This window comes from Lithobates pipiens, unplaced genomic scaffold, assembly GCF_037356315.1.
Source record: "Lithobates pipiens isolate NorthernLeopardFrog02 unplaced genomic scaffold, aLitPip1_a1.2 Scaffold_18, whole genome shotgun sequence".
Lineage (NCBI taxonomy): Eukaryota > Metazoa > Chordata > Amphibia > Anura > Ranidae > Lithobates > Lithobates pipiens.
Genome location: NW_027507758.1, coordinates 621486809 through 621513189, shown reverse-complemented (window position 1 = coordinate 621513189; position 26381 = coordinate 621486809). Strand labels below are relative to the sequence as shown.

Genomic DNA, 26381 nt, shown 5'->3' with positions numbered 1-26381 from the left:
CGGCACGCTCAGTGCGCCTGCGCCGCTGTCTACGGCACGCACGCGCCATAGACATCGGTGCCTGTTCTTAATAAAATATCTCCTTAACCGTGTAGGTTAAGGAGATATTTCTTGGGCCTACAGGTGAGCCTTAATCTAGGCTTACCTGTAGGTTAAAGTGGTCTTTAATGGTTCACTTTAACCACCTCCTGTATTCTGTCTGCAGCCTCTAACCATCTCCTGTATCATGCCAACAGTCTCTAACCACCCTCTGTATCCTCTCTGCATTCTTTAATCATCTCCTGTATCCTGTCTGCAGCCTCTAACCACCTCTTGTCTCCTGTCTGCAGCCGCTAACCACCTCCTGTATCCTGTCCGCAGTCTCTGGCCACCTCCTGTATCCTGTCCGCAGTCTCTGACCACCTCCTGTATCCTGTCTGCAGCCTCTAACCACCTCCTGTATCCTGTCTGCAGCCTCTAACCACCTCCTGTATCCTGTCTGCATCCTCTAACCACCTCCTGCATCCTCTCCACATTCTTGAATCATCACCTTTTTCATCTCCGCATTCTCTAACCACCTCCTGTATCCTGTCCTCAGCCTCTAACCACCTCCTGTATCCTGTCCGCATCCTCTAAACACCTCCTGTATCCTTCCTTTCCGCAGCCTCTAACCACCTCTTGTATCCTCTCTCCGCATTCTCTAATCACCTCCTGTATCCTGTCTGCAGCCTCTAACCACTTGTATCCTGTCTGCAGCCTCTAACCACTTCTTGTATCCTGTCTGCAGCCTCTCACCACCTCCTGTATCCTGGCCGCAGCCTCTAACCATCTCCTGTAGTATGCTGACAGCCTCTAACCACCTCCTGTATCCTGTCCACAGCCTCTAACCCCCTCCTAGATCCTGTTCACAGCCTCTAAGCACCTCCTTTATCCTGTCCACAGCCTCTAACCCCCTCATATATCCTGTCCACAGCCTCTAACCACCTGCTGTATCATGTCTACAGCCTCTAACCACCTGCTGTATCATGTCTACAGCCTCTATCCACCTCCTGTATCATGCCTGCAGTCTCTATCTCTTGTCTTGTATCATGTCTGCAGTCCCTTAGGGGGAGCCTGGAGAGGAGTCGAGTGGGAGTGCTGCCGGGGCGAGAGCCACGGGAGGAGTCAGATTTGTGGACTGTGGAGCGGAGACTACAGGATAAAACCTGAGCTGCCAAACTGGAGCCAACTGAGCCCTGCACAGTGCACCTGAGAGGAGGTCAGTTCCCCCTTATATCACTAACCCCTCCCCCTTACCTTAGTGTATTCACTCTGCATAAGGTGGTCTCTGTTCCCCCTCCACATCAGATTTCTTGGCGTTCGCCTTTTATATCAGAGTCTGCAGGATTTCAGTGCAGGGGGAACTCTGCAGACCTTGATGTAAAGGGGAATGCTGCAGATCCTGATGTAAGTGGGAACTCTGATGTAAAGGGGAACCCAGTAGATTTTGATATAAGGTGACCTCTGGTCACCAGAGCCACCCCTTACATTAGAGTTCCCCCTTAGATCATGATCTGCAGTGTTCCCCTTTACATCACTTTAAGGGGGAATTCTGCAGACTCTCATGTAAGGGGGGGACTCTGTGCTGGGTTATATTAACCCAATCCTCATGTAAATGGAGAAAAATGTTTTTTGACTTTTGTTTTATTTTAAACACATTGCTGATAGTACTGTCTACATGTTTATATCTGTTCAGTTATTTATTTATTTTTTACAATAGACCTCTAAATGTTTGTGACAGCTTACAACACAAAATGTACTCAGCTAATGAAAGATGATGAGTCCACTTTTATTTTTCTACTGCTATCAATGGCTAACATGGTACAACACTTCATCCATGTCCTTGGTGATCTCTGATCTCCTTATGAGCTGTTTCTTACATGATGAAGATCAGCCATGGAGTATATCTGAGGTGTATATCAGGGTGTGCTTCTTCTCCACATGAGAGCTGTGATGTCCAGCAACATTCATATAGAAGACATTTCTGGCACCCAAGGCACTAATACACCTCGAGGGTTGTGTGGGATCCCTGATGTACAGGAAGACAGGACTTCAGTGAGGAACAATTCCCTCACTCGGGACAGGAATATGCTTCTCCTCCATGTGCAATCTCTGATGTCTGTAAAGACAGGACTTCAACGAGTGAAAATTCCCTCACTGGGGACAGGAAAGTGGCTTCTCCCCAGTGTGAGTTCTCCGATGTGTGTTAAGACTGGATTTCAATGAAAAACATTTCCCGCACTCAGGACAGGAATATGGCTTTTCCCCCGTGTGCAATTTCTGATGTCTGGAAAGACAGGACTTCTGTGAAAAACATTTCCCACACTCAGGACAGCAGTATGGCTTTTCCCCTGTGTGAGATCTCTGATGTATGTAAACTTTTGACTTTTGTGAGAAACATTTCCCACACTCGGAACAGGAATAAGGTTTTTCCCCTGTGTGAGATTTCTGATGTCTGTAAAAATGTGAATTATCTGAAAAACATTTCCCGCACTCAGGACAAGAATATGGCTTTTCCCCCGTGTGAGATCTTTGATGCTTGTTAAGACTGGACTTATGTACAAAACATTTCCCGCACTCAGGACAGGAATACGGCTTTGCCCCTGTGTGAGATAATTTATGCCTCTTAAGATTGAATTTAATACTGAACCCTTTCCCGCATTCAGTACAGGAAAAGCTCTTCTGAGCTGATTGGTTCCTCTAAACCAGGACTCCGCCCACATCAGGCAGCTTTGTCTCTGAGGATCTTACAATTCCCCCCTCAAGGTAACTAGTAAATGGGTCCTCTGATCTCCTACCAGATCATTTCTTTATTCATGGACCTTAGTCAGAGAGTGAGGAAACAAAGAGAACTGTCTTTTATAGGAGTGACAGTGATGAGGGGATTATAGGACGAGTGTCCCCTCCCCCTCTATCACTCATTGCCATCTTCCCAACTAAGGATGAGCCGAACACCCCCCAGTTCGGTTCGCACCAGAACCTGCGAACAGACCTAAACTTCGTGTGAACTTTAAAACCCTATTAAAGTATATGGGACTTGAACATTCAAAACCTAAAGTGCTAATTTTAAAGGCTAATATGCAAGTTACTGTCCTAAAAAAGTGTTTGGGGACCTGGGTCCTGCCCCTGGGGACATGTATCAATGCACAAAAAAGTTTTAAAAACGGATAAGACAAACACACTTTTGAAAAATTCCTTTATTAAAAAAAAAAAAGATTCCAGCGGTGGTAATCCACTCTTGCTATCCAGCGACGGATGATCATCTCCCTGGGGTCCAGCGATGGCTGATCTGATCCAGCGCAGCGCATCCATCCATTTTCTGTCTCCACAGAGGAGACACTGCGGGATCCCGGTGGCCTGACATTTTTTATATGCGGAGGGCTGGGCCATCCGTCACCTGACCCCCGTGCCCCCTCTGACGCGATTGGGGAATCCGGGCTTCCCCAATGAGGTATGGGTGATCCCGCCCCCTCTGATGTAACTGAAACCTGCATTACATCAGAGGGGGCGGGGTCACCCATACGTCATTGGGGAAGCCCGGCTTCCCTCACTAGCATCAGAGGGGGGCGGGGTCAGGTGACGGGTGGCCCTGCCCTCCGCATATAACTGTTGTGATATGGCTGAACCAGAGTGACTCCATCTTTATAAGTTCATATAATATTAACTTGGGTTAACCTATTAGTTAGTTTAAACTCTGTATTTACAGACTGTAGCAGTTTTCCTATAAAGCATACATATAAGAAAATATAGCTTGCATAAGCAGTTTTATTCTGTACTGTCTAAATAAAGAAATTGTGTCACAATATGTCTAGGCCACAGAACTCATGACTGTGACTCATGAAAGCAGATGACATAATTAATGATATGTAATGATATCTAATGTGCACCTATGTATTAACTACACCCATGTTCTATGCAATGTTTGGCTGATAATGGTGCATATAAAATGTAGACCCTCCCAGAATAAACCAGACAACCCCTGAACATCAATCTTGACTCATCTCTTCTTGTGTTCAGCAAGATGTTGTCTCCTTAGTCTGCAGTGCTAAGTAGAGGGTTTCGTGAGTATGGTAATTGCCGTAATTATACCTAGCTGGTCTTTGTCAGGTATATAGAAATTCCATTTTATTAACAACAGATGGAGGTACTCGCTGAGATTTGAATTTAGGAATTTAGGACTTGACGGGGTGATCAAACTTGAAACATCAGGCCGCCGGGATCCCGCAGTGTCTCCTCCGTGGAGACAGAAGATGGATGGATGCGCTGCACTGGATCAGATCAGCCATCGCTGGACCCCGGAGAGATGATCATCTGTCGCTGGATAGCAAGAGTGGATTACCACCGCTGGAATCTTTTTTTTATTTTTAATAAAGGAATTTTTCAAAAGTGTGTGTTTGTCTTATTTAACTATTTTTTACACTTTCTTTGTGAAATGGTAGGGGTACTTTTGTACCCTCTTACCATTTCAAATGGGGCGGCGGGATCTGGGGGTCCCCTTGTTAAAGGCGGATTCCAGATTCTGATAAGCCCCCCCGCCCGCAGACCCCCACAACCACCGGCCAGGGTTGTGGGGATGAGGCCCTTGTCCCCATCAACATGGGGACATGGTGCTTTGAGGGGTCACAGACCCCAAAGCATCCTCCCAATGTTGAGGGCATGTGGCCTGGTACGGTTCAGGGGGGGCGCGCTCTCCCCTCCCCCCTCTTTTCCTGTGGCGTTCTCGGATAAAGGGTCTTGTATGGATTTTTGGGGGGGACCTCCACGTCATTTTTTTTTTTTTTTGACGCGAGGTTCCCCTTAATATCCATACCAGACCTGAAGGGCCTGGTAATTGAATTTGGGGGAACCCCACGCTTTTTATTTATTTTTTTTTATTTTTTTTTAATCAATGACTTTCAATGAGTGTTCTCTGTATTACAGGAGCCGACAATTCATTATAGCCACGAGTGATTTTAAATAAATGTTTTTTCTGCATAAATGACACTTTGTGCAGGGACAGTTTAAAGCACAGGGAAACATGCGCCCCTTCACAGGCATACTATAGACACCCGCCAGGTACGAAATTTAAAGGAATATTACACTTTATTAAAATCACTGCTCCCGAAAAAACAGCCATTTTTAAAACTTTTTTTTGCATTGATCCATGTCCCCTGGGGCAGGACCCAGGTCCCCAAACACTTTTTAGGACAGTAACTTGCATATTAGCCTTTAAAATGAGCACTTTAGAATTCTCCCATAGACTTGTACAGGGTGTTCCGTCGCTTTTTTTTAATTTGCCACCAACACCCCAAATTGTTCACTGTTCGCTGAACAGGCGAACAGGCAATGTTCGAACTCAAAGCTCATCCCTATTCCCAACACAAGGAGTCCTGCACTTCCTTATTTAGTCCACGATTTGGTCATGAATAACAGCAGGGCTGAGCGCCACCAGCGGTCAGAGAATGAGGAATGGGGGGGACAACCAAGATGAAGACTGGACTGATCCTGAAGACCCCCATCATTGGGTTATTGACTCCTCCCTCATTATCACTTTCTGGTTAAAGCATTATTAACCCCAAAAGAAAACATTTATTATATTGTGGCTTACCAATTCTTTTTTTTATTTTTTTATTTTTTTTACTGAAAAGGATTTTTATTGAACAAATCAGCATTACAGCATATGCATCAAAAGGCATTCTTGAAATTACAATACAGATTAGTATTGGTGATAATAATCCATACAAGAGATATAGTATCCTATGGTTTATCATATAGTCCTATTTCAATGAAAAACTTAAATCCAAGTATAACAATCTGGCAGTTAGAATATCAGCATTCATCAACCCTCACCCATTAGCTATCAACATCCAGTAAAGGGTAATATAACACCATGGGGAGTGGAACAGGAGAGACCCATGCCGTGAGGCCAATGTAGTAGAGAGGATTCACACAGAAAATAGGAGAGGAGGACTGCATGCTCAAGAAGGGCAGCCCCTCTCTACACCCCTCAGCCACAGGCATCTATCCATGCAGACCACACTTTGTCAAATATTCCCAGGCATTGCCTATATATGCCTCATAGGCAAGTCTGTATAGGGGCAATACTGAATTGACCGATTTTCACCAGGAGTAGGTGGCTCAACCGATTTCCATTAGAATTATCTCCCTTTTGGCATAGAACAGAGAAAAGGTTATACATAGCTTAACATATCAGTCTCCCTCAACCTCCTCCAGATAACTCAGCAGGAGCACCAGAGTATCTAGGGGTATCTGGGGGTCACTCAGTTCACCTAGAGTCCTAGCCACCTCTTCCCAGTATGTCCGGAGCTTGAGACAGGACCAGACCAGACCCTGCCTCAGTCCTACATCTAGGGCAGGATGGGTCAAGGTGGGTTTATATGCTGGTCATTCTATGCGGAGTGTAGTATGCTCTCTGGAGGAACTTAAGCTGGATGAACCTATCTATGGCCACTTTCATAGATGGTATAATAGTAGAGACACAGTCCTCCCACTCCTCTTCACCCAGGCCCGAAACATCCATTCTCCATTTATCTAAAGATTGGGTGGGTTTAGTGTCGTAAACCACTGTCAGGTATAAATACAGTAATAATAGTAAGTGGATAGGGGCGTCTCCATCACGCTGGAGGTCAGCATGCACTCAATGGAATCAGACTCGAGGACTATCAACCCTGTGAATTGGGCCCCAACTGCATGTTCCAGTTGCCAGTATCTAAATTCAAAAGAAGTGGGTAGTGAATATATGTGTCTTAGTTCCTAAAAAGGCATAATCTTACCATTCAATATAATATGTTTCAGGGTGGTGATTCCCCCCTTTGCCCACAGAAAAGGGTCTGGAATGTTGTAAAAATGAGGCAGCCTTGCTGGCAGTGCCGAATTGTACTCCCTCCCCAGGAAATGGGTGGGGGACATCCCGGAACGGGATGATGACGACTGAAGGGAGATTTATGACTTTCCCTTCTCCCATCTAGTTTCAGCAAGAGATAAACTGGTCCAGTACAAAATTCAGCACAGAGCTCACTACACACCCCACAGGCTCCATAGGATGTCAGCGTCATACTCTCCGTTGTGTTGGCATTGCTCACATCAGCCCGGAGAGTTTTTGCACGTTTCTTGGAGCTGCCCAGCAATTCAGCATCACTGGCAGGAGGTTATTCAGGTGATTGTAAAGGTCACCAGGACTCACGTTCCTTATGATCCTAAATACTGTCTGCTGGGGTTGGTTGAACAAATGGCAGTGATTAGAGCGCGAAAAATACTTATATCCTTACTACTATATTATGCTCGTAAAGTCATCACGATGACCTGGAAACAATCATCCCCCCCTACTAGATTTTGGAAAAGCCTGATAAATGCTAGCTTATGCTTATACAGGGCCACCTATTCGAGCAGGGGTTGCCCACAAATATTTGATAGAGTGTGGACATGTTGGCTAGAAGATGACACCACAGCAAGTGAAGAAGAAAGAAAGATCTAGCTTAAAAATATATTTGAACCCAGATAATCTTTTATTTAAAGTGGAAGTAAACCCTTCTATCGTTTTCAGCCAAGGAAGCTGCCATCTTGGCCTCTGTGTAATCTTAAACTGTCATGATGCCGCACATGTGATCAGTTATGACACCAACCATTGGATGGTTTGGCAGTTTGGTTGAGAGCACAACCAATGTGATGGTTAGCATTTCCGGCATCCCGGGAATGTAACTGTTTTTTTAAACTATTAAATCGATGGGTTTACTTCCACTTTAAGTATCCTGCTAACACCAGTTTGAGCACAGATCCTCCCCTGAGCTGGAGCCTCTCCCCACCTTGGGGTAGTAGTTTTAGTTGTTTGCGTTAAGTTGAACATAGTATCAATGTTAAGGCATGTTACTGTGATATGAGACTTGCCCCTGTGTGGGCAATAATGTTTGGCCCCTGCATGGGCTAGTTTAGTTCTGAATGAAATTGAAAACTCAGTAAAAAAAGATTTAAGAAAAAATAAAATAAAAAATGAGGCAGCCTTGGGTTTCCCCAGAGTGTTGTATGTGGGGATACACAAAGAGGCTTCTGGTATACAGCCCTAGCATCCTGCCACACTCTGATCATGGTCCTCATGGGGGGAGTCAGGGAGCAGTGAGCTTTCACCCTACCTGAACACCAGATTGCTTAGAGCCGCACAGGACCCCAGAATGGCTGCATCCAGCATAATGGCTGGGTTTTGTCTGGGCTGAGAGAACCACCAGCGCATCATAATCAGGACTGCTGCCCAATAGGACAGTAAGAAGTTAGGGAGTGCCAATCCTCCTCCCAAAATGGGAAGGTATAGGATCTGTTTCCCCACCCTGGGTGGCTTCCCAGCCCAAACAAAGCAAATCAGAATCCCCTTGAGATGCCTGAAGAAGGCCCCGGGAATGTGTGACAGAGTGTTGTGAAAGAAATACAGAAATTTAGGTAAGTAGATCATTTTCAGAACGTTCACTCTGCCAACCAGTGTAAGTGGAAGGGTAAGTCATGCTGTGCATTTACTCGTGAGCTGGGACAGAGGGGGGTGTACGTTATTTGCTAGGTATTCATCTGTTGTACCGCTTATCTTGATACCCAGGTAGATGAATTCATCCACCCACTGGAGGGGAGTGCTGGTGTCCAGGCGGGGGACCGAGGGGTGCAGCGGGAACAGTACCGACTTTCCCCAGTTAATACAGATTCCAGAGAAACGACCAAACCTTTCAAATATTTTCAGCGCCATTTGAAGAGATGAAGAGGCATCCGTGAGATAAAGGAGGGTGTCGTCCACATAGAGGGATACCTTTTCTTCCACCGGGCCCACCACTATGCCCCTCACCCCTTTCTCAGCCCTAAGGATAATGGCCAAAGGTTCCAACGCTAGGGCGAATAGTCCCCGTAAAAGGGGGCAACCCTGTCATGTCCCGCTCCCCAGAAAAAAAATGTGTGATAAACTACCATTAGTGTAGAGCATTCGTAGCCAGGCCATATACTTAGGACCAAAGCCAAACCGAGAAAGGACCTCTCAGAGATACCCCCACTCGACAGAGTCGAAGGCCTTACCCTTGTCCAGTGTGGCCACCACTCCTGCCGAGTCTGTATGTGCCCTGGCCATATGCATGAAGAGCCTTCTAATGTTGATGTCCGTACTCTGCCTGGGCATGAACCCCGTTTGATCCGGGTGAATCAGTGTGGTTATTAACGTGCTCAGTCTGTTGGCCAAGATCTTGGCCAGAAGCTTCACATCCACATTTAACAGGGATATTGGATGATATGAAGAGCACAGGGAGGGGTCCTTCCCCGGCTTGGGGATCACCGCCTCGCTCAAAGAGTTTGGGAGGGTTTCTGCAGTGAATGCCGCAGTTAGCATTGTGTGGAATTTATGAACTAGTTCTTCAGCATATTGTTTGTAAAATTTTACTGGGATGCCATCAGGGCCAGGAGTTTTACCCGATTGGAGCGTTTTGAGCGCTTTAAAAATTTCCTCCACCGTAATGGGGTTATCCAGCCTGTCACGGTAAGTGGAAGTGAGAACCGGGATGTCCACATCCTCCAAATAGGCAGTCAGCTCTGCCATTTCGTAGGTTACCCTGGAACAATAGAAGGTTTGGTAAAAACGAGACAAAGTCTGTTTATCTCATCAGGGGCATATAATGGAACACCGCTAGGCCCCAGGACATGCAAAACACTAATTTCCCCTGACTGCTCCAGAGAGAGCCAGGCCAACAGTTTCCCCGATCTCTCACCCTGTTCGATGTACGTTGAAGCTGAGCCAACAGCTGTTTCTGAGTGAGAGAGGTGCAAAGACGGAGCACCTCCCCAGTCAGAGACTGTAGTCTAACATAATGTTGGGGGTCACAAGATCTGATATATAATTCCTCCTGTAAACTCACCTCAGATTCAGCCTTAGTAAGGTCAGCCCTCCTCTCTCTATGACTTTTAGCAATGATGATGGTCTGGCACTGTTCCCTTGTATACACCTTGAAGGTGTCCCATTATACCACCATTGTATCAGTTGAACTGGGATTAGCGGACCAGTATCCTCAGTATCCTGTCATTACCCCCTTAAATTATGCATCCACCGCTGCGTCCAATATCCAGAACCTAGAGTCTCCAGAAAGTATCCGCAGGGGCGACAGATAGGGCCAAGCTCAGAAGCAGCGGTGTGTGGTCTGATATACCCCTAGACAGTATTTCTTTGATGTCCATAACTCTAGGCAGGACAGCCTGCCTGGAATAGGCCAAGTCAATCCAGTGTGGTGGATGCAGAGTGACAGGTGTAGGCCTGAGAGTAAGGATGTCACCACCACCACACATCTGTCAGATCATATGTCTCCGCCCATTCCAGCAATCCAGAGTGTAAGGGGCCACTCGTTGACATCCTATCCATGCCTGAGTCAGGGACCAGGTTGAAATTTCCCAGGATGATGGTGTTGTCAACGGCAAACTCCGCAATCCTAGGTGTGATCCGGTTCAATAGTGAAAAAGATACCAGGCAGCAGGTATAGGCCCACTATTGCCCATCTCGGGGATCGAATCTGAGCATGTAGAATTACATATCTGCCATCCAGGTCCAAGGTTAAATCCAAAAGTTTAAAGGGGATTGTCTTAAGTACCAATATACTGACTTCCCTTTTATATTTCCATATATTGGGGATGGAGGCACATTTATTTGGCATCATATAAAGTCCAAAACCTCTTTTTTTTCTTTTTTCCTTTTTCTCAATACCAATATGCTGACTCCCCTTGCAAAGTTGGAATATGTAGAATGATAATGGAGACCTATCCACAGATTCTTGAGAGCTAAGGTTTTACTGCCCACCAGGTGGGTATCTTTAAGTATACATATGTGTGGATTATGGGACCTAAATTGGAACACCAGAGAGCGTTTAACTGGAGAGTTCAACCCCCTGGTGTTCAAGGACATTATGTTAAGGGAGGACATATTTGTGACAGCATGGGATACAGAATTAGGGAGACTCGGTCACCCCTGAAAGAGCCATTGGACCCAGAATGGACAGAGGATAAGACAGTGCTGAAATATTGAATATGTTATTGCGCACATGTGAGAAAAACATCATAAAACATAAAATGAACAAACAATAGACGAACAAACCAGCCCCAACAGGGCAACCATTACCCCACCCCACCCGTCCCCATAAAACTGAGGAGGGTTTCCATCCCAACCCAAATCAGCACACCGGCTGCAAAGGGGGGTCCTGTGCAAAAGGCGAACCTCACCCCACCAGAGAGCATCTGGGAGGTGTGGTAGTCAGCAAAGGCAGCTCCCAGTGCCATAGACATCCGCTGCAATGATAAAAGGTCCTGTATGGGGCACGGAGTGATGATGCAGAAAAAAGGGCCGTTCAATATCCCCGCAGTATGTATGATCCAACAGAGAAAATAAAAATAAAAAATATGCGAGCAATGTCAACAGTTCTAATGCAGAAACATACCAGAAAAGAAAAGAAGCCATGCTTTGGTAGTCTCCTGAACTTGTCCATATCAGGGGCACTCACTTGGTTTGCTACAGGCAGGGCACTCAGGCACAACCGGTGTAAACACCCCAGCCTGTATAATAAGACACAACAAGGTCAAAAAGAGGCGACCATTCGGCCGGCAGTATGGTTCGTGAAGGCCAAGCCATTAACCTTTGCACCTTTGACCTAGGCCCATTTGATAGAACAGCCCAAATGAAGAAGCAAAAAACTCACATACTTGTCTCCAGGTCAGCGGGCAGGTTGCAGGAAATCCAGCCATGTAGACGCCTCCCTTGCTGTAGCAAAGAAGTGGGTAGTTTCTCCATCTGGGACCCTCAGACGGGCTGGAAAAACGACACTGTAGCGAATATCATGTTAAGGCCCTCATCGTCTGCCTTAACATGATCAAACGATGTCCTTAGCTTTTGTGTCTCCTCCAAATAGTCAGGGAAAATCAACCGTTTGTTGTTTTGGAAGCGGAGGTCACCGATGGTCCTGGAGGCACAGAGGATCTCGTCCCGGTCCCTGAAGTTGAGCAAACGAAGGATAAAGGTTTGCAGAGGGGCTCTGGTTTAGGCAGAATGCAGTGTGCCCTTTCCACCATGAGGGGATAAGTGAGCATCAGGGAGGAGCTTGCGCAGCATGTCCTCCACATAGCTTGTTGGGTTTGTCCCTTCAGCCCCCTCAGCTAGGCCCACTATGCGGAGGTTGTTTCTCCTGTTTCTGTTCTCTGCATCCCCGGCTCTGTACTCACCTTAGTGTGAACCGTGCGGAGAGCAGCTCCATGCTCTGCAACCGTGTCTTCTGTATTGCTTACTCTCTGCTCTGTATCTGCTACTCTGAATCTGAGCTTCTCCATGTGTGGTCGCAGGAGAGCGACATCCATTTGCACAGCCTCTATTTTAGTAGTGAGGGTCGATTGGCATGTGGCTATCACCGCCATCACCTCCACCAGCCAGGGAGGGGTCGGGAGTCAGCCGACTTCATAGCACCCATCCATGAGGCCTTGTGTGATCCGCGTGTGGGGCTCCATCTGGGCGCAGGAGAGCAGTGGGGATTCCTCCCGGAAACGGTGGGAAATTTAGCTTTTTTCCCCTTTACCGAACGATGTACCTGATGATCTGTGCTCCATTCAGGCTTCGTGGGAGTTGAAAGCAGGGATAAAGGCTTGAGGGATCTGGAGAAAAGCAGACAGTCCAGCGGAACTCTCGGCAAAAGCAACCGCTCACATCACCATCTTGGACACGCCCGGCTAACCAATTCTTAGATGCAACGGCTGCATTGGTTTCCATTTTTAGGCTTTATTTCTTCTATTTTCATCTGATAATACAGCCAGCAGAATGTATCAGTTTTCATGGATGAGACACCCCACTTTACACTGGCAGGGGGTGCTTAAAATTATCAGCATTTATTTATTCATACAAAACCGTTATCCCAAAATGAAAAGACAACAGTTTGATGCAACGGATTATAAAGTGTGAGCTGGAGTTTGGCTTCAACTTGATAGTGGTTCTAAATCTGCTAATACATTTAACACTGCTCAACAGTGCTATTGTCTGCTATGCTCCTGCTGCTCAGAGTTGTATTTACTTAAGGCCCCTTTCACAATGGCAAACTGATCGGATGTGCCTGTCCGTTTTTCAGGCATACCCAATAGGACTCTCCATTGCTCTCTATGGAGTGGCGGTTGTAAACGGACATGTGTGTGTTTACACCCACCTGCATCCAATCCGTTTCACTAAAAATAGGTACGTGGGGATCCGTCTGGCGGATCACATCAGATGACAGTCAGATGGAAACAGATAGGAGGTCCGTTTCCATCTAACTTCCCAATTGAGATCAGTGGGCTACAATAGCAGAGTGAACACGGACCTGTCATTCACTTGCTCAGGAGGGATCAGTGGACAGATCCCCCCTGAGTAAACGGATCCCCTGATGGGCCTGTGATGGGCGTGTGAAAGCCGCCTTATGCAGTAGGTGTGTTAAAGGCCAGATCACCAGGTGAAAACAGAGGGTAAAATGTTTAACTGTGAGGGAAAAATGTTCAACTGCACTCAGTGACTTGGGTCTGAGACTATACAGACATATCCCTCCACCCGGCACCGCCAGCAAATAACAAAGCAAGTAACCCTGGGAGAATTGCTTCATCAGAGATCTTGCTAGACCCGAGCATGGGGCCAAAGATAAAAGACACATGCCCCAGGTACCCAATATGGCAGAAATCAACATTCTGCTGGCAGCTGAAGCACATCATTTTCATAAATCCAGTCTAGATATATAAATTGTGTCTGCAGCACAGAGAAGGAAGATTATCCAAGAAAAATACAGGAAAACAGGACGGGGAACACAGCTCAGGAAAGTGACCAGAGGATTAATGGCTGATATCACCCAGTCCTTGCCCTACTCTGGACCAATCAGTGAGCAGTATGGGTGGAGGAATGTATTTAGTGTTAATGACCCACCTGTGCTGATCTCTGTAGGAGTGTCCTCCTCTATAAAAGTCACCGTTATTCCATCCTCCTCCATAGACTGCTGATCATCCTTTACATATGTCTCTTCCTCTTCTGCTTTTATCTCAACTTTTATATTTAACAAATCTTCACTCTAAAACAAGAAAATTACAGAAAAGAGTTAATCTTGTGAAATCACATAAACAAAACCCACACACCGTCTCCACAAGTTCATGTTCTAGATGCTTCGTCCCACCAACCTTGTAATGATGAGGGATGGTGTGATCTTCCTGTGTGGAATCCCGGGAATACAGAGGACGGGGACATCTCTCTGGTGGGTTCCTGTAGCTGGATGACTCCACCATGATGTGCTGGTACAAATCTTTCTGTTCTTTTAGAATTACAGATTCCTCTGTCAAGCCATCCTCATCATCCTCCTCTTTTATCTCTTCTTTAGCCTCAACTTTACAATCTCTCAGTTTTCCACTCTGAATATATAATGAAAATTATATAAATTGTAACAATACAGATAATGTACAGATCCTAATGATACTATCAGTGATTGTTCCTCATCTACCTGATGATGGTGGGGGATTGTGTGATCTTCCTGTGTGGAATCCCGGGAATACAGAGGACGGGGACATCTCTCTGGTGGGTTCCCATTACTGGATCCATCTGTAGGAAACACACACACTGACTGAATACATTGTTTCTATGTGTTTATCAGATGATGGGGGATCTAGGTGGAGCCTCCGTACTGCTCTCTCCTTTACAATAAAGTCTCCTCTTACCCGGTGATGTGAGGGGCGGCTGATTGTCCATCATGACGTCCTTGTAGAGATCCTTGTGTCCTTCTAAATACTCCCACTCCTCCATGGAGAAATAGACAGTGACATCCTGACACCTTATAGGAACCTGACACACACAATGATACAGTCACCATCCAGACACATCCCTTGTCTGTTACTGGATAATGTCCCAGAATTCCCAGCACCGCTCACCTCTCCTGTCAGCAGCTCCATCATCTTCTTGGTGACTTCTAGAATCTTCTCCATGTTGTGTCTCTCAGGGTTTAGGGAGTCACATGGAGGCACTGTGATGGTCATATCATCACCTGACTTCAGAGGAGGAAATCTCTGTTTTGTAAAACCAATAAAAAAGTAATTTTAGAATACCAGAATCCTCCTCACCTCTCCGGTCCGGTCTGTGTTTTATTATTAGAGATAACAATGTCATGTGACCTCCCAGAATCCTCCTCACCTCTCTGGTCAGCAGGTAGATGATCTCCAGGGTTAGGTTTAGTATCCTCACAGTTATGTGACTCCAGTCCTCCTCCATCCCCACGGTTGTGGTCATGTGATCTATACAGGTTTCTCTGTAGTAAGATAGTGGAGAATTATCTGGAATGTATTGGTTGTACAATATTAGGATGTGGATATAAGGTGCTAATAGACGGGCTGCCCCCAGTGGGAATTGGAACATGAAGATCAGGTTACTTAGTGTTTGTTGCAGTGGCGGCTGGTGCTCAAAATTTTTGAGGGGGTGCAAACAAACTGAAAAATGCAATTGTTGGTAATGCAGGCCTGATCTGTACATCGGCTGTGCCCATTATGAGGGGTTCCCACCATCCCTGTGCTGAGTTCCCGGGTCTGTACACCCGCGGTGCCCATTATGAGGGTTTCCCACCATCCCTGTGCTGAGTTCCCGGGTCTGTACACCCACGGTGCCCATTATGAGGGGTTCCAATCATCTGTATATGTCCCTCCCCTCCCTGTACATGTTACCCCCTTTTCTGCATACATTACCCCCTCCTATACATATTACCCCCCTGTACATATCTCCTCCCTTCCTTGTACATATTACCCCCTCCTGTACATTTTACCCCCCCCTGTACATATTACCCCCCTCCTGTACATTTTACCCTTCTCCCTGTACATTTTAACCCCCTCCCTGTACATATTACCTCCCTTCCTTGTACATCTTACCCCCCTCCCTGTACATATTACCCCCCTCCCTGTACATATTACCTCCCTTCCTTGTACATATTACCCCCCCCATATTACCCCCTCCCTGTACATATTACTTCACTTCCCTCTACATGTTACCCCCCCCCGTACATTTGTACAGATGTTGCACTAATTACTTCTCAGCCTGACAGGGGTTAAAGCTGATGCTGTCTCACTGGCCTGAGCTGCACACTGAGAACCCTGCATAACAGAGGGCTGCAGTAAATCGGGCCATCTCTCCTCACATTCCAGAGATCCCAGCCGGGACTAATCTGCTGACCAGTCAACTCCCCGAAGTAGACAGCAAAGACGGCAGAGCAGTAGCAAAGCTACCTAGTCCCATAACAGAGTAGTAGAGAAACGTGGATTTTTCCCAGAAATAGGTTTGTTGCTTACCTGCACGCAGTCACAGCACCAGAAACAGAGCGAAGTTCACTTCAGCATACTGAAGACAAAAAAACAAACAAAAAAAAAACAAAGCTGGAGCCGTGCGCTCCACAGAGTTGAATGGACGTCACTTCCGGTTTATCACTGGCACAGAGAAGCCAGAAATTACGCCACAACTCAGAGGGAAAGCACTGCCCAGCGGTGCCAATCAAAAGCAGGGCTACCATATTAACACTATGGGAGGAAGTATTCAGGCGCATTGCATTGCGCCACAAGGCAGGTTAAAAGCAGGCAAATGAAGCGTCTCGTCTGCAATCACGTGATTGCATAGACATCACACTTCCCATAATGTACTGTGTCTGGTGCCTGAACACAGTGCACTTAAAGGACCTTTTTTTATTTTTATTTTTGTGACTGCCTTGGGGCAGCCCCCTATGGATGAACAGCCACTGGTTTGTTGCATTTCCTGCAAACCTGTACTTGGTCTGCTTTGACTAACAAAAGTTAATCATTTTCCTTTTTTAATATCAGAAAAATGGCTTTCTTTCTTTGACTGGAGACAGATATTTTTGTATGAAGCACCAACAGGCTTGAATGCAGAGACAGGCCATGGGGGGGGGGGGGGGGGGTCTGAGAGCAGCCACAATGTCGGTACATTGGAGCTGGCCATAGTGAAAGGTATCGATGAGCCTAATGTACTCAGTTTCAGTCCAGTTTATAAACAAAGTGGCCTGGGATCCTTTTATCCATACCGGACTCTTGTCCAAAATGAGGGTCTGGTATAGCTGCTAATAGGGGACTCCAGTGGAAAAAATAAATCTAAATTGTATGTAGTTTCCCCTATAAAATACATACCAGACCTTTTATCCTTCATGGGCATCAGGTATGAATGTCAAGGGGGAAATTCACATAATAAAGAAAAATGGCCTACCCACATCCCATACCATCCCCTTATGTGAGCATGTAGGCCAGTAATGGGAAGGGGGCATGTGCCCACCCCTCTGAAGCATGCCTGGCTTCATACCCTCAACATAAAATGTGTATCTTGCAAACAGCATCTTTCCCAACAACCCTGGCCTGAGGGTCCCTTGGTAGCGTGTTTGTTGGGATCTGGAAGTCACCTTGAAATTAAGGGGGTCCTTAGATAACCCCCCAAGTGAATGTAAGGGTACATATACCCAGGAAAGAACTCAGAAAGAAATAATGTAATTAGTAAATAATGACATCACCCACACTATATGACTAGGACTACACTATAGTCCTTTAATAACTGCTTCCCGAGCAGTCGTCATTATACGGCTGCAAGTTGGCTCCCCTGGGCAAATCGCCGTAGGTGTACATCGGCCGCTTTAAGAGCTGTAGGGGGCACGCACCAGAAGCCGATGCACGTGGCCGGCGGCCATAATGTCTACCGGCCACACATGATCGCTCCTCAGAGAGGCAGAACAGGGATCTGTCAATGTAAACAGACAGATCCCTGTTCTGTCAGGAGAGGAGAGAGAGATCTGCTGTTCCTAGTGATCAGGAACAGCGATCTCTCTTTACTGCCTGTCAGTACACTCCCTCCACAGTTAGAAATACCTCCACTTAACCCCTTGATTGCCCTCTAGCGTTAACCCCTTCCCTGCCATGGACATTTATACAGTAATCAGTGGCTATTTTTAGCTCTGATCGCTGTATAAATGTCACTGGTCCTAAAAAAGTGTCCGCCGCAATGTCGCAGACCCGGTAAAAATCAGTGATCACTGCCATTAGCAAAGACGGCAGAGCAGTAGCAAAGCTACCTAATCCCATAACCGAGTAGTAGAGAAACTTGGAGTTTTCCCAGAAATAGGTCTGTTGCTTACCTGCATGCAGTCACAGCACCAGAAACAGAGCGAAGTTCACTTCGGCATACTGAAGACAAAAAAACAAAATGCGCCATAACTGGGAAAGGAGGAAACTGATGCCTGACAGGATAGCTCAGAGACATCCTCTGTCCGATCCATCCAGACCAACAGACTCAGTGGCTGGCAAATACATCCGAATCCCCCAAAACACATCCAGACCAGATAAAGCCAATTCCTTGGGGTGTGCTGATCAGGGACACAAGGAGCCAACTCAATGTCCTTATTCAAATGGAAATCCAAGGACGGCACTATGTAAAAAAGGACGAAGCACCACCTTAACCTGGGTAAGGAGAACGACAAGATAAAGCCACCATTCACACCACCCTGCGAGTAGAGGTGATAGCCACCAAGAGGCCACCTTTCGAAACAGAGTAAGCAGTGGAAACTCACGAATATTTTGAGAGAAAGATAGAGAGGCTTTTGGAGAACCGAAAAACACTAAATTCAGATCCCACGGCGGTGGAAGAAACCTCCTGGTGGAAACAGACGTCTAACCCCTTGAACAAAAAGGCACGCGCCAGGGAGTGCAAGACCAGGAGATGCAGAAGAAGACCGCCCAGGCCAACACCTGGCTCTCTATGGTGCTCAAGGCCTATTCCTGCTCATCCCTTTGTAAATGGAGGTCAGAAACGGAGCCACCTAAAAGGAACGGGGACAAATCTGATGAAAACACGGCCCGGAGAAAGGCCCACCCCGTGGTCCAACCCTAGCCAACTGAGGTATCCATCTGACAGCATTTCACTCCTAGAATGCGTTCATCGGAAAAGGCTGGAACTAGATGTTCTGCCCACCAGAGGAGGATAATGGCAACAGCCAGGGTCGCCAACAGCCTTTTTAGCCCACCCTAATGAGGGACATAAGCCACCGCTGTTGAATTGTCAGACTGGATCCATACTGGGAGCCCCCGAAGTCAAGCCGTCCGTGATCCACACCTAGTCTGATCAACTGAAGTTCTGGTATATTACCCGGTAGTCCGTATTCCATCAATGTCCAATGACCCCGAGCTGAGCTCAGTCCCAGGACATCTCCCCACCCGGACAGACCAGTATTGGTGGTCACTACAAGGGGAGAAAGGATCTTCCCCAATTAAGTCCCGGAGAATGAAGCCCCCAGACTAGGAACCTCTGGTTTCCTGACTGAGCCGAATCCGATTGTTCAGAGACCTTGGGTATTTGTTCCATTATGCCAGGATCTCCCCAAGGGGAGCCTACATGGAACTGTGCAAATGACCTTGCCTCAAAAAAAAGGGGGTAGATACCATCAGACCCAACACCCACATGTAGATCTGCTCCACTGACATAACCATGCTAGATCTGGGGCCAGCACCTCATGAACACCCGAGGAGTGATGGCTAGATCAAAGGACCACACCACGCGCTGATAATGCTCCGCACCCACAGCAGATGGAGGAAGTGCTGGAGTCGGGCACATAACAGAATGCTTAAGCATTCGTGATGTCGTAGAAGTCAGAAAGACCCCATGATGGAGTGCCACCGCTGCGTGGACAGACTCCATTCTGAACTCCTGTTCCCACACAAGGCAGGTCAGGGCCTTGAGGTCTAGAATTGGATGTACCATGCCCTCCATCTTTTAGACTGTGCACAAGTTCGAAAAAAAACCTCTGACACTGTTCCCAGCACAGGAACCAGGACAATCACACTCTGCAGAAATGGGCTTGCACAGCCCCCCGCAGAGAACAGCACACAGTCTGGCAACAGACGACCATTGGAAGCAACAAAACAAACTGAAGGAAAATTATCTTATAACCGGACAAACTCAAGACGCGACATGAAGTCATTCAGAGTAGCCCCCCAAAATACATGTCTAAGCGCCACTGAGGCAACAGACTCAGCAACCAGGGGAACTGCGGCCAAGAGGCATAGCAGACAAACCGCAGCACCTACCCAATAGGTCCCCAGAAGCAAAGGCAGGGGAATTCTGCTCCCCCTCCGTGTTTGCCAGCAGGGCCCTCAGAAGCCAGAGATTCCTCTATCGGAGCAATGGTTGCCTCTAGCAGCCTGTAGACAGAGGAGTTCAGTCTGAAGGGGGAACTCCCCAAAGGGGTACCTTACAGCCAGCATTTTGGAAACGCAAAAGACATTTTGGACATTCCCAGTCTGCATAGACAAATTTTGTTAAAATAAGAGAAAAAGGGGAACGCTTTCGCCACGCAAGACTGTATATCAAAGAGGGAACCAGCCCTCCCTCGCAGCCAACGCTGCATGCCCAATTTTGAAAAAGTTCCCACACAGATGTAAAAAGTGCGAAACCAGCACCCCTTTGAGCCCTTCTGCCATTATCCTCACCCCCTGACAGGATAGGGAGCGTGGCCACCAGCCCGCAAGGTGGCCACAGAGACAGATAGGATTGTTCAACAGGGGAGGTAGGGGAGGGCAGAAGTGCCCTATACTAGGCTACCTGCCTGAGCGCTACACCAAAAAGTCAGGGGGGGATGGGGGTCCCAACCACCGGGACCCCCCCTGAGGTCCACATAGGGGATGTTGACTGAGGCCCCGCACAGGGGGCACAGACCGCGGCCCCTCACAGGGGGAACAGACCGCGGCCCCTCACAGCGGGAACAGACCGCGGCCCCTCACAGGGGGAACAGACCGCAGCCCCTCACAGGGGGAACAGACCGCGGCCCCTCACAGGAGGAACAGACCGCGGCCCCTCACAGGGGGAACAGACCGTGGCCCAACACAAGGGGCACAAACCACGGCCCCTCACAGGGGGCACAAACCGTGGCACCTCACAGGGGGATGGGGGCCCCAACCACCGTGACCCCCCCCCGAGGTCCATATAGGGGATGTCGACTGAGGCCCTGCACAGGGGGCACAAACCGTGGCCCCTTACCGGGGGCACAAACTGTGGCCCCTCATAGGGGGCACAGCCCGGGGCCCCTCACCGGGGACACAGACCATGGCCCCCCCACAGGGGGCACAAACCGTGGCCCCTCACAGGGGGCACAAAACGGGGCCCCTCACAGGGGGCACAGACTGGGGCCCCTCACAGAGGCACGAACCATGGCCCCCCACAGGGGGCACAAACCGTGACCCCTCACAGGGAGCACAGACCAGAGCCCCTCTCAGGGGACACAGACCCCCACAGCACCACCCCTCAGGAAAGGGGGCTGCCACGAGGCCTAGTAGGCCACAAAAGCCACGGGCTAAATTTCTGTCGGCCCACGGGATGACTGGATCGATCCTCAGGAAAGGGGGCCACCGAAGCCAAGTCCTAGTAGGCAACAAAAGCCCGGCTAAATTTCTGGCCACCCGCGTGGGGACCGGGCAGATCCTGAGCCCTGAATGAACACTCGGACAGTAGGCTACAAAGCTGCGGCCTAAATTTTCGCATTCCAGCCATGAGCAGGCCCATCTTAGCTGGTAGGCCGCAAAGCCGTGGAATAAAATTATACAGCAGGATCCCCGATTTCCCGCCTTCCAGCCTAACCACCAGATACCCCCCCCCCAATACAAACTCGAGGGTGGAAAAAAGGGCCATGCGTCCCAAAAAGTCCCTAGGCAAGAAGCCTGGGCCTCCCCCAGGAAAGGGGGGTGGAGGAGAACCCCAGAGGGACCGACCACCCCAGGGAGTACCCGCGTCCTACACCACTCCAGGGAAGGAGAAGAGGGGACTACTTACCTCTCCAGTGAAATGCGCGGGTAACGATCTTGGACAGATCCTCCTCGCCACCAAAGTGGGAGGGCTGTCGGCCATGAGGAACGCTGCGACACAGGCCGAGACCGGGTCGTATGCGACCTCTTGATGTTTAACTTGCAGGATCAGCCCCTGTCCAGTGTGGCTATGTCGGGGCCGACCTAGCGCGTAAGTGGCCAGACTGGGTTGACCCCTGGACCAAGTGTCCAGTCCATCACCCAGTCCGGCAGTTAATTGGAGATCTCACCGGAAAAAATCCAGGAAAACCAAAAAGAAAATAAACAAAAATTCCCAGGCCTAGCGATCCCAGCAGGGAACTAATACCCCGTATACACGATCAGAAAATCAAATGGAAAATACAACTTTCGAATCGATCGTACGGTAATCGGATCGTTAGTGCAGAGCTTCCGAGAGCCGATCATGACAGTTCATCTGATATTATTCTATTGGACGTGCATGAATTTTTTTTCCGTACGATGCCAGATCATGCGATTTTTGTTTAATCAGTACAGCTATCATTCGAAAATGCAATGCAAATGAATTACAACACATGACATCACTTCCGATTTTTTTTTCTGTCGTATGGGAATTTTCGTGACTTTCATGACGTAAACTCATCAGATTCGATCTGAGATTAGCATGCAAAAAAAACAGACTATCATTCGTCCGATAATCTCATTGTGTGTACCAGGGGCGGATCCAGAGCCTAGTCTCGGAAGGGGCATTGCCAGAAAATTTTGCGGGCAATTTGTCGGGGCAATGGCTGGTGTTGGCGCTTCAATCATCACAGCGCCATAGTTGATATGGTGTCAGGATAATTGAAGCGCATTATTTCTATTATTACATTGTAATATAAAATGAAATAGTTTAACTCACCATAATGCAGAATCAGTGGGAGCCCTGTGCGTGTCACTTGCCACGAGATGTAGCGTGTCACTTGCCACCAAATGCAGATTGTCACTTGCCATATCACTTGCCACATCCCCTGCCACCAGATGTGGATTGTCACTTGCCAATGTCGCCTGCCACATGATGTGGATTGTCACAAAGTGACGTTGCATTGCGGCCATCTTGGTACACCCCTACTTGTCTGCAGTAAGCCTAGAGTTAGAAGTCGACAAGCGGACATCTTTATACACCCACCGGAGTCTTGCTTTTCCCAGTTAATTTTAACAGTAAACTCAGCTTAATTAGTGAAATATAAGTTATTTACTTTTAAAAATACCTGTGAAAAGCAAGACTCCCTGGGGTGGTCGGTCCCTCTGGGGTTCTCCTCCACCCCCCTTTCCTGGGGGAGGCCCAGGCTTCTTGTGGCAGGTGACATTGGCAAGTGATAATCCACATCTGGTGGCAGTTATAACACTAGGCTTACTGCGGACGAGTGTGGGAGTGCCAAGATGGCCGCAACGCAACGTCCCTTCAGTGGCATATTCAGATGGGTAGCGCGGCTTCCTGATAACATCTGCCTGCTTGCTCAGTCACACCCCAGCCCAACCACCCGCTGGTACGATTGCCCGTCCACTCGCTCACCCGCCGGCCTGCTCAGTCACCCGCTCATTATTTTCTCGGGGGGGGGGGGGGGGGCAATTGCCCCATTGCCCCCCTGGATCTGCCCCTGGTGTGTACGGGGAATAAGTCCATACTCCTGACTAGGCAGAAAAAAACACCTAGAATACCTAGAGCAGGGAGGGAGTTATATACTGTCTGAGGACAGCCCATGGGAGTGGCCAAGTTTTTAGTTTTTTTTGTTCTGCCTAGTCCTACTCCTGCGGAGGCGATATAACCCTATCGTTATGAATGAACGAATGAGAAATATTTTTTCTTTTTTTTTAATTGTTGCTCTTTTTTTGTTTGTAGCGCAAAAAATAAAAACCGCAGAGGTGATCAAATACCACCACGAGGAAGCTCTATTTGTGGGTAAAAAAAAGCATCAATTTTGTTTGGGTACAATGTCACATGACAGCGCAATTGTCAGTTAAAGCGAAGCTGTGCCGTATCGCAAAAAATAGCCTGGTCAGGAAGGGGGTAAATCCTTCCCGGGGCTGAAGTGGTTAATAAAAGATGTCCACAAAGTAAATTCCTGGTACTTGACCAATGGTGTAGATCTACATCATTAATAATGAATGATGCCCACCAAAAAAAACATATGTTGATCACCAAAACGATCCAGTCCCAGCAACTATTCAACACGAAAGGCAGCTCACAGTGACTATGGAGGAAGAGGACGGACATGACGGGAGGGGTTACTGGGTGTAAATAGAAAATAAGATCTTATTACCTCCTCTACCACCACTTCCAGCAATGTCTTCTCTCTACATCTTCCCGACCAACTTCTCGCTCAGAATTTCTTATTTATATATGACATCACTTCCTGTCTGCAAAGACTTCTGCATCTTGTGGAGCTCATTGGAACTGCAGCCCCGAGAAATGTCTCAGAGGTGTCCATTTATGATGCAGTGAACAGCGATGATCCAGAGCAGTGATTTTCAACCAGGGTTCCGTGGAACCCTAGGGTTCCTCCAGAGGTTGCTAGGGGTTCCTTCAGCATTGGGCAATTTCTGCCTCTCGGATAAGTTCTCACCGTCACCATTGATCTTTTTAGCTATCTGTAAGGAGGCAATTCTTCCCAATGACCACAAGTGTAAGGAACATTCTTCCCACTGACCATCACACTATTGTATCATGAGTTGTAGATTTCTAATTTTTAGCAGGGGTTCCCGAGACCGGAGAACCATTTCAAGGGTTCCTCTGTTTTGAAAAGGTTGAGAAAGGCTGATCTAGAGGCTCGCCACTGATCACAGTCAATAAACGGTTAATGAACCAGAGATAATCGGGGCAGAACAAGTTTGAACATGTTCTCCAGCCAATGATCTCCGCACACTGAGAATACACCTCTGCAGGCGTTCTGCCAAAAACTGTCCCCCCATCGGATAGTGTCCGCCCCCTACTGTGCAGGCACAGCGCAGTACGGAGGACAAGGAGACTCCAAAAGTCTCCGAAGATGAACAGCGCCTGCACGCTTGCTAGTACCTTCTGCCCTGAGTCGAGGTTCAAGCCCCACCATACAAGTGGACATACGGTAGCACTTCGTAACAGGGCCCCTCGTGGGTTCGCTTCGCTCGCCACGCTTTAGGCGTGGTCTCGCTTCGCTCTGCAATTATTTATTCTAACTCTATGTCCACTTGGATGGTGGGCAGGGCCGCTGATAGAAATCATGGGGCCCCGTACAGCCTATCTGACGGGGCCCCCTTCAGCTCCACCCTGGCCCCGCCCCTGGTCCCTCCTTTAGCCCCACCCCTGGCCCCACCCATTGCCCCTCCCCAGACCCCGCCTTGAAACAAAGTGTAGGTTTGTCTACAAGTGATATTTGTTTTTCTCCAGTCAGTTATAGGTTTGATTATCCAAAAGAAATACTGTTTTCAAATGAGAACATACCTCTTTAATATCTATATGTAATACAAACCATTAATGAATAAATAAAATGGTATTTTGGAGAGTATTGGCAGGGTAAGTATTGCAGAGTATTGGCAGGGTAAGTATTGCAGAGTATTGCCAGGGTATTGGCGGGGTATGTATTGCAGAGTATTGGCGGGGTATGTATTGCAGAGTATTGGCAGGGTATTGGCGGGGTATGTATTGCAGAGTATTGGCGGGGTATGTATTGCAGCGTATTGGCGGGGTAAGTATTGCAGAGTATTGGCGGGGTAAGTATTGCAGAGTATTGGCAGGGTAAGTATTGCAGAGTATTGCCAGGGTATTGGCGGGGTATGTATTGCAGAGTATTGGCGGGGTATGTATTGCAGAGTATTGGCAGGGTAAGTATTGCAGAGTATTGCCAGGGTATTGGCGGGGTATTGGCGGGGTATGTATTGCAGAGTATTGGCGGGGTATGTATTGCAGAGTATTGGCGGGGTAAGTATTGCAGAGTATTGGCGGGGTAAGTATTGCAGAGTATTGGCGGGGTAAGTATTGCAGAGTATTGGCGGGGTAAGTATTGCAGGGTATTGGCAGAGTAAGTATTGCAGAGCATTGGCAAAGTATTGGCAGGGTAAGTATTGCAGAGTATTGGCAGGGTAGGTATAAAGTATTGCAGAGTATTGGCAGAGTATGTATTGCAGAGTATTGGCAGGGTATGTATTGGCAGGGTATGTATTGCAGAGTATGTATTGCAGAGTATTGCAGAGTATGTATTGCAGAGTATGTATTGCAGAGTATGTATTTCAGAGTATATATTGCAGAGTATATATTGCAGAGTATGTATTGCAGAGTATGTATTGCAGAGTATATATTGCAGAGTATATATTGCAGAGTATATATTGCAGAGTATGTATTGCAGAGTATGTATTGCAGAGTATGTATTGCAGAGTATATATTGCAGAGTATGTATTGCAGAGTATTGCAGAGTATGTATTGCAGAGTATTTGCAGAGTAGTAGTAGATGTTGAACTTCAAGCATACACCTCACCTGTGTAATTGTTAGCTCCAGCAGGGCAGCAGAGATCACTTCCTCCCTCTT

The 26381-nt window shown here is 47.7% G+C and overlaps 2 protein-coding genes across 3 annotated transcripts in view; both read right to left on the bottom strand.

The window, feature by feature from the left end:
* The window catches only part of LOC143989470 (uncharacterized), a 313492-nt gene that overhangs the window by 9592 nt on the left and 277519 nt on the right, over nucleotides 1-26381 (bottom strand). The window contains exons 3-4 of one of the 2 annotated variants that reach the window (XM_077489606.1): nucleotides 14188-14415; nucleotides 13940-14081 (exon numbers count right to left, since the gene is read on the bottom strand). The exons of the other annotated variant lie outside the window; for it this stretch is intronic. Coding sequence (XP_077345732.1) covers nucleotides 13940-14081; nucleotides 14188-14415 — 370 coding nt within the window. The remainder of the gene's footprint in view (nucleotides 1-13939; nucleotides 14082-14187; nucleotides 14416-26381) is intronic. 2 annotated transcript variants of the gene reach the window in all.
* LOC143989975 (uncharacterized) lies at nucleotides 1787-12420 on the bottom strand. Its single transcript, XM_077490220.1, has 2 exons — nucleotides 12232-12420; nucleotides 1787-2718 (listed from the first exon to the last, which is right to left on the bottom strand). Exons 1-2 carry the CDS (start codon nucleotides 12418-12420, stop codon nucleotides 2173-2175), a joined length of 735 nt encoding a protein of 244 aa, XP_077346346.1. The 3' UTR covers nucleotides 1787-2172.

Coding starts and splice junctions, on each gene's coding strand:
- LOC143989975 (XM_077490220.1), bottom strand. CDS start 12,420: ATGGCGGTGATAGCCACATGCCAATCGACCCTCACTACTAAAATAGAG. Junction 2,719..12,231: donor TCCGCACGGTTCACACTAAG/GTGAGTACAGAG, acceptor GTCCTGGTTTAG/AGGAACCAATCAGCTCAGAA.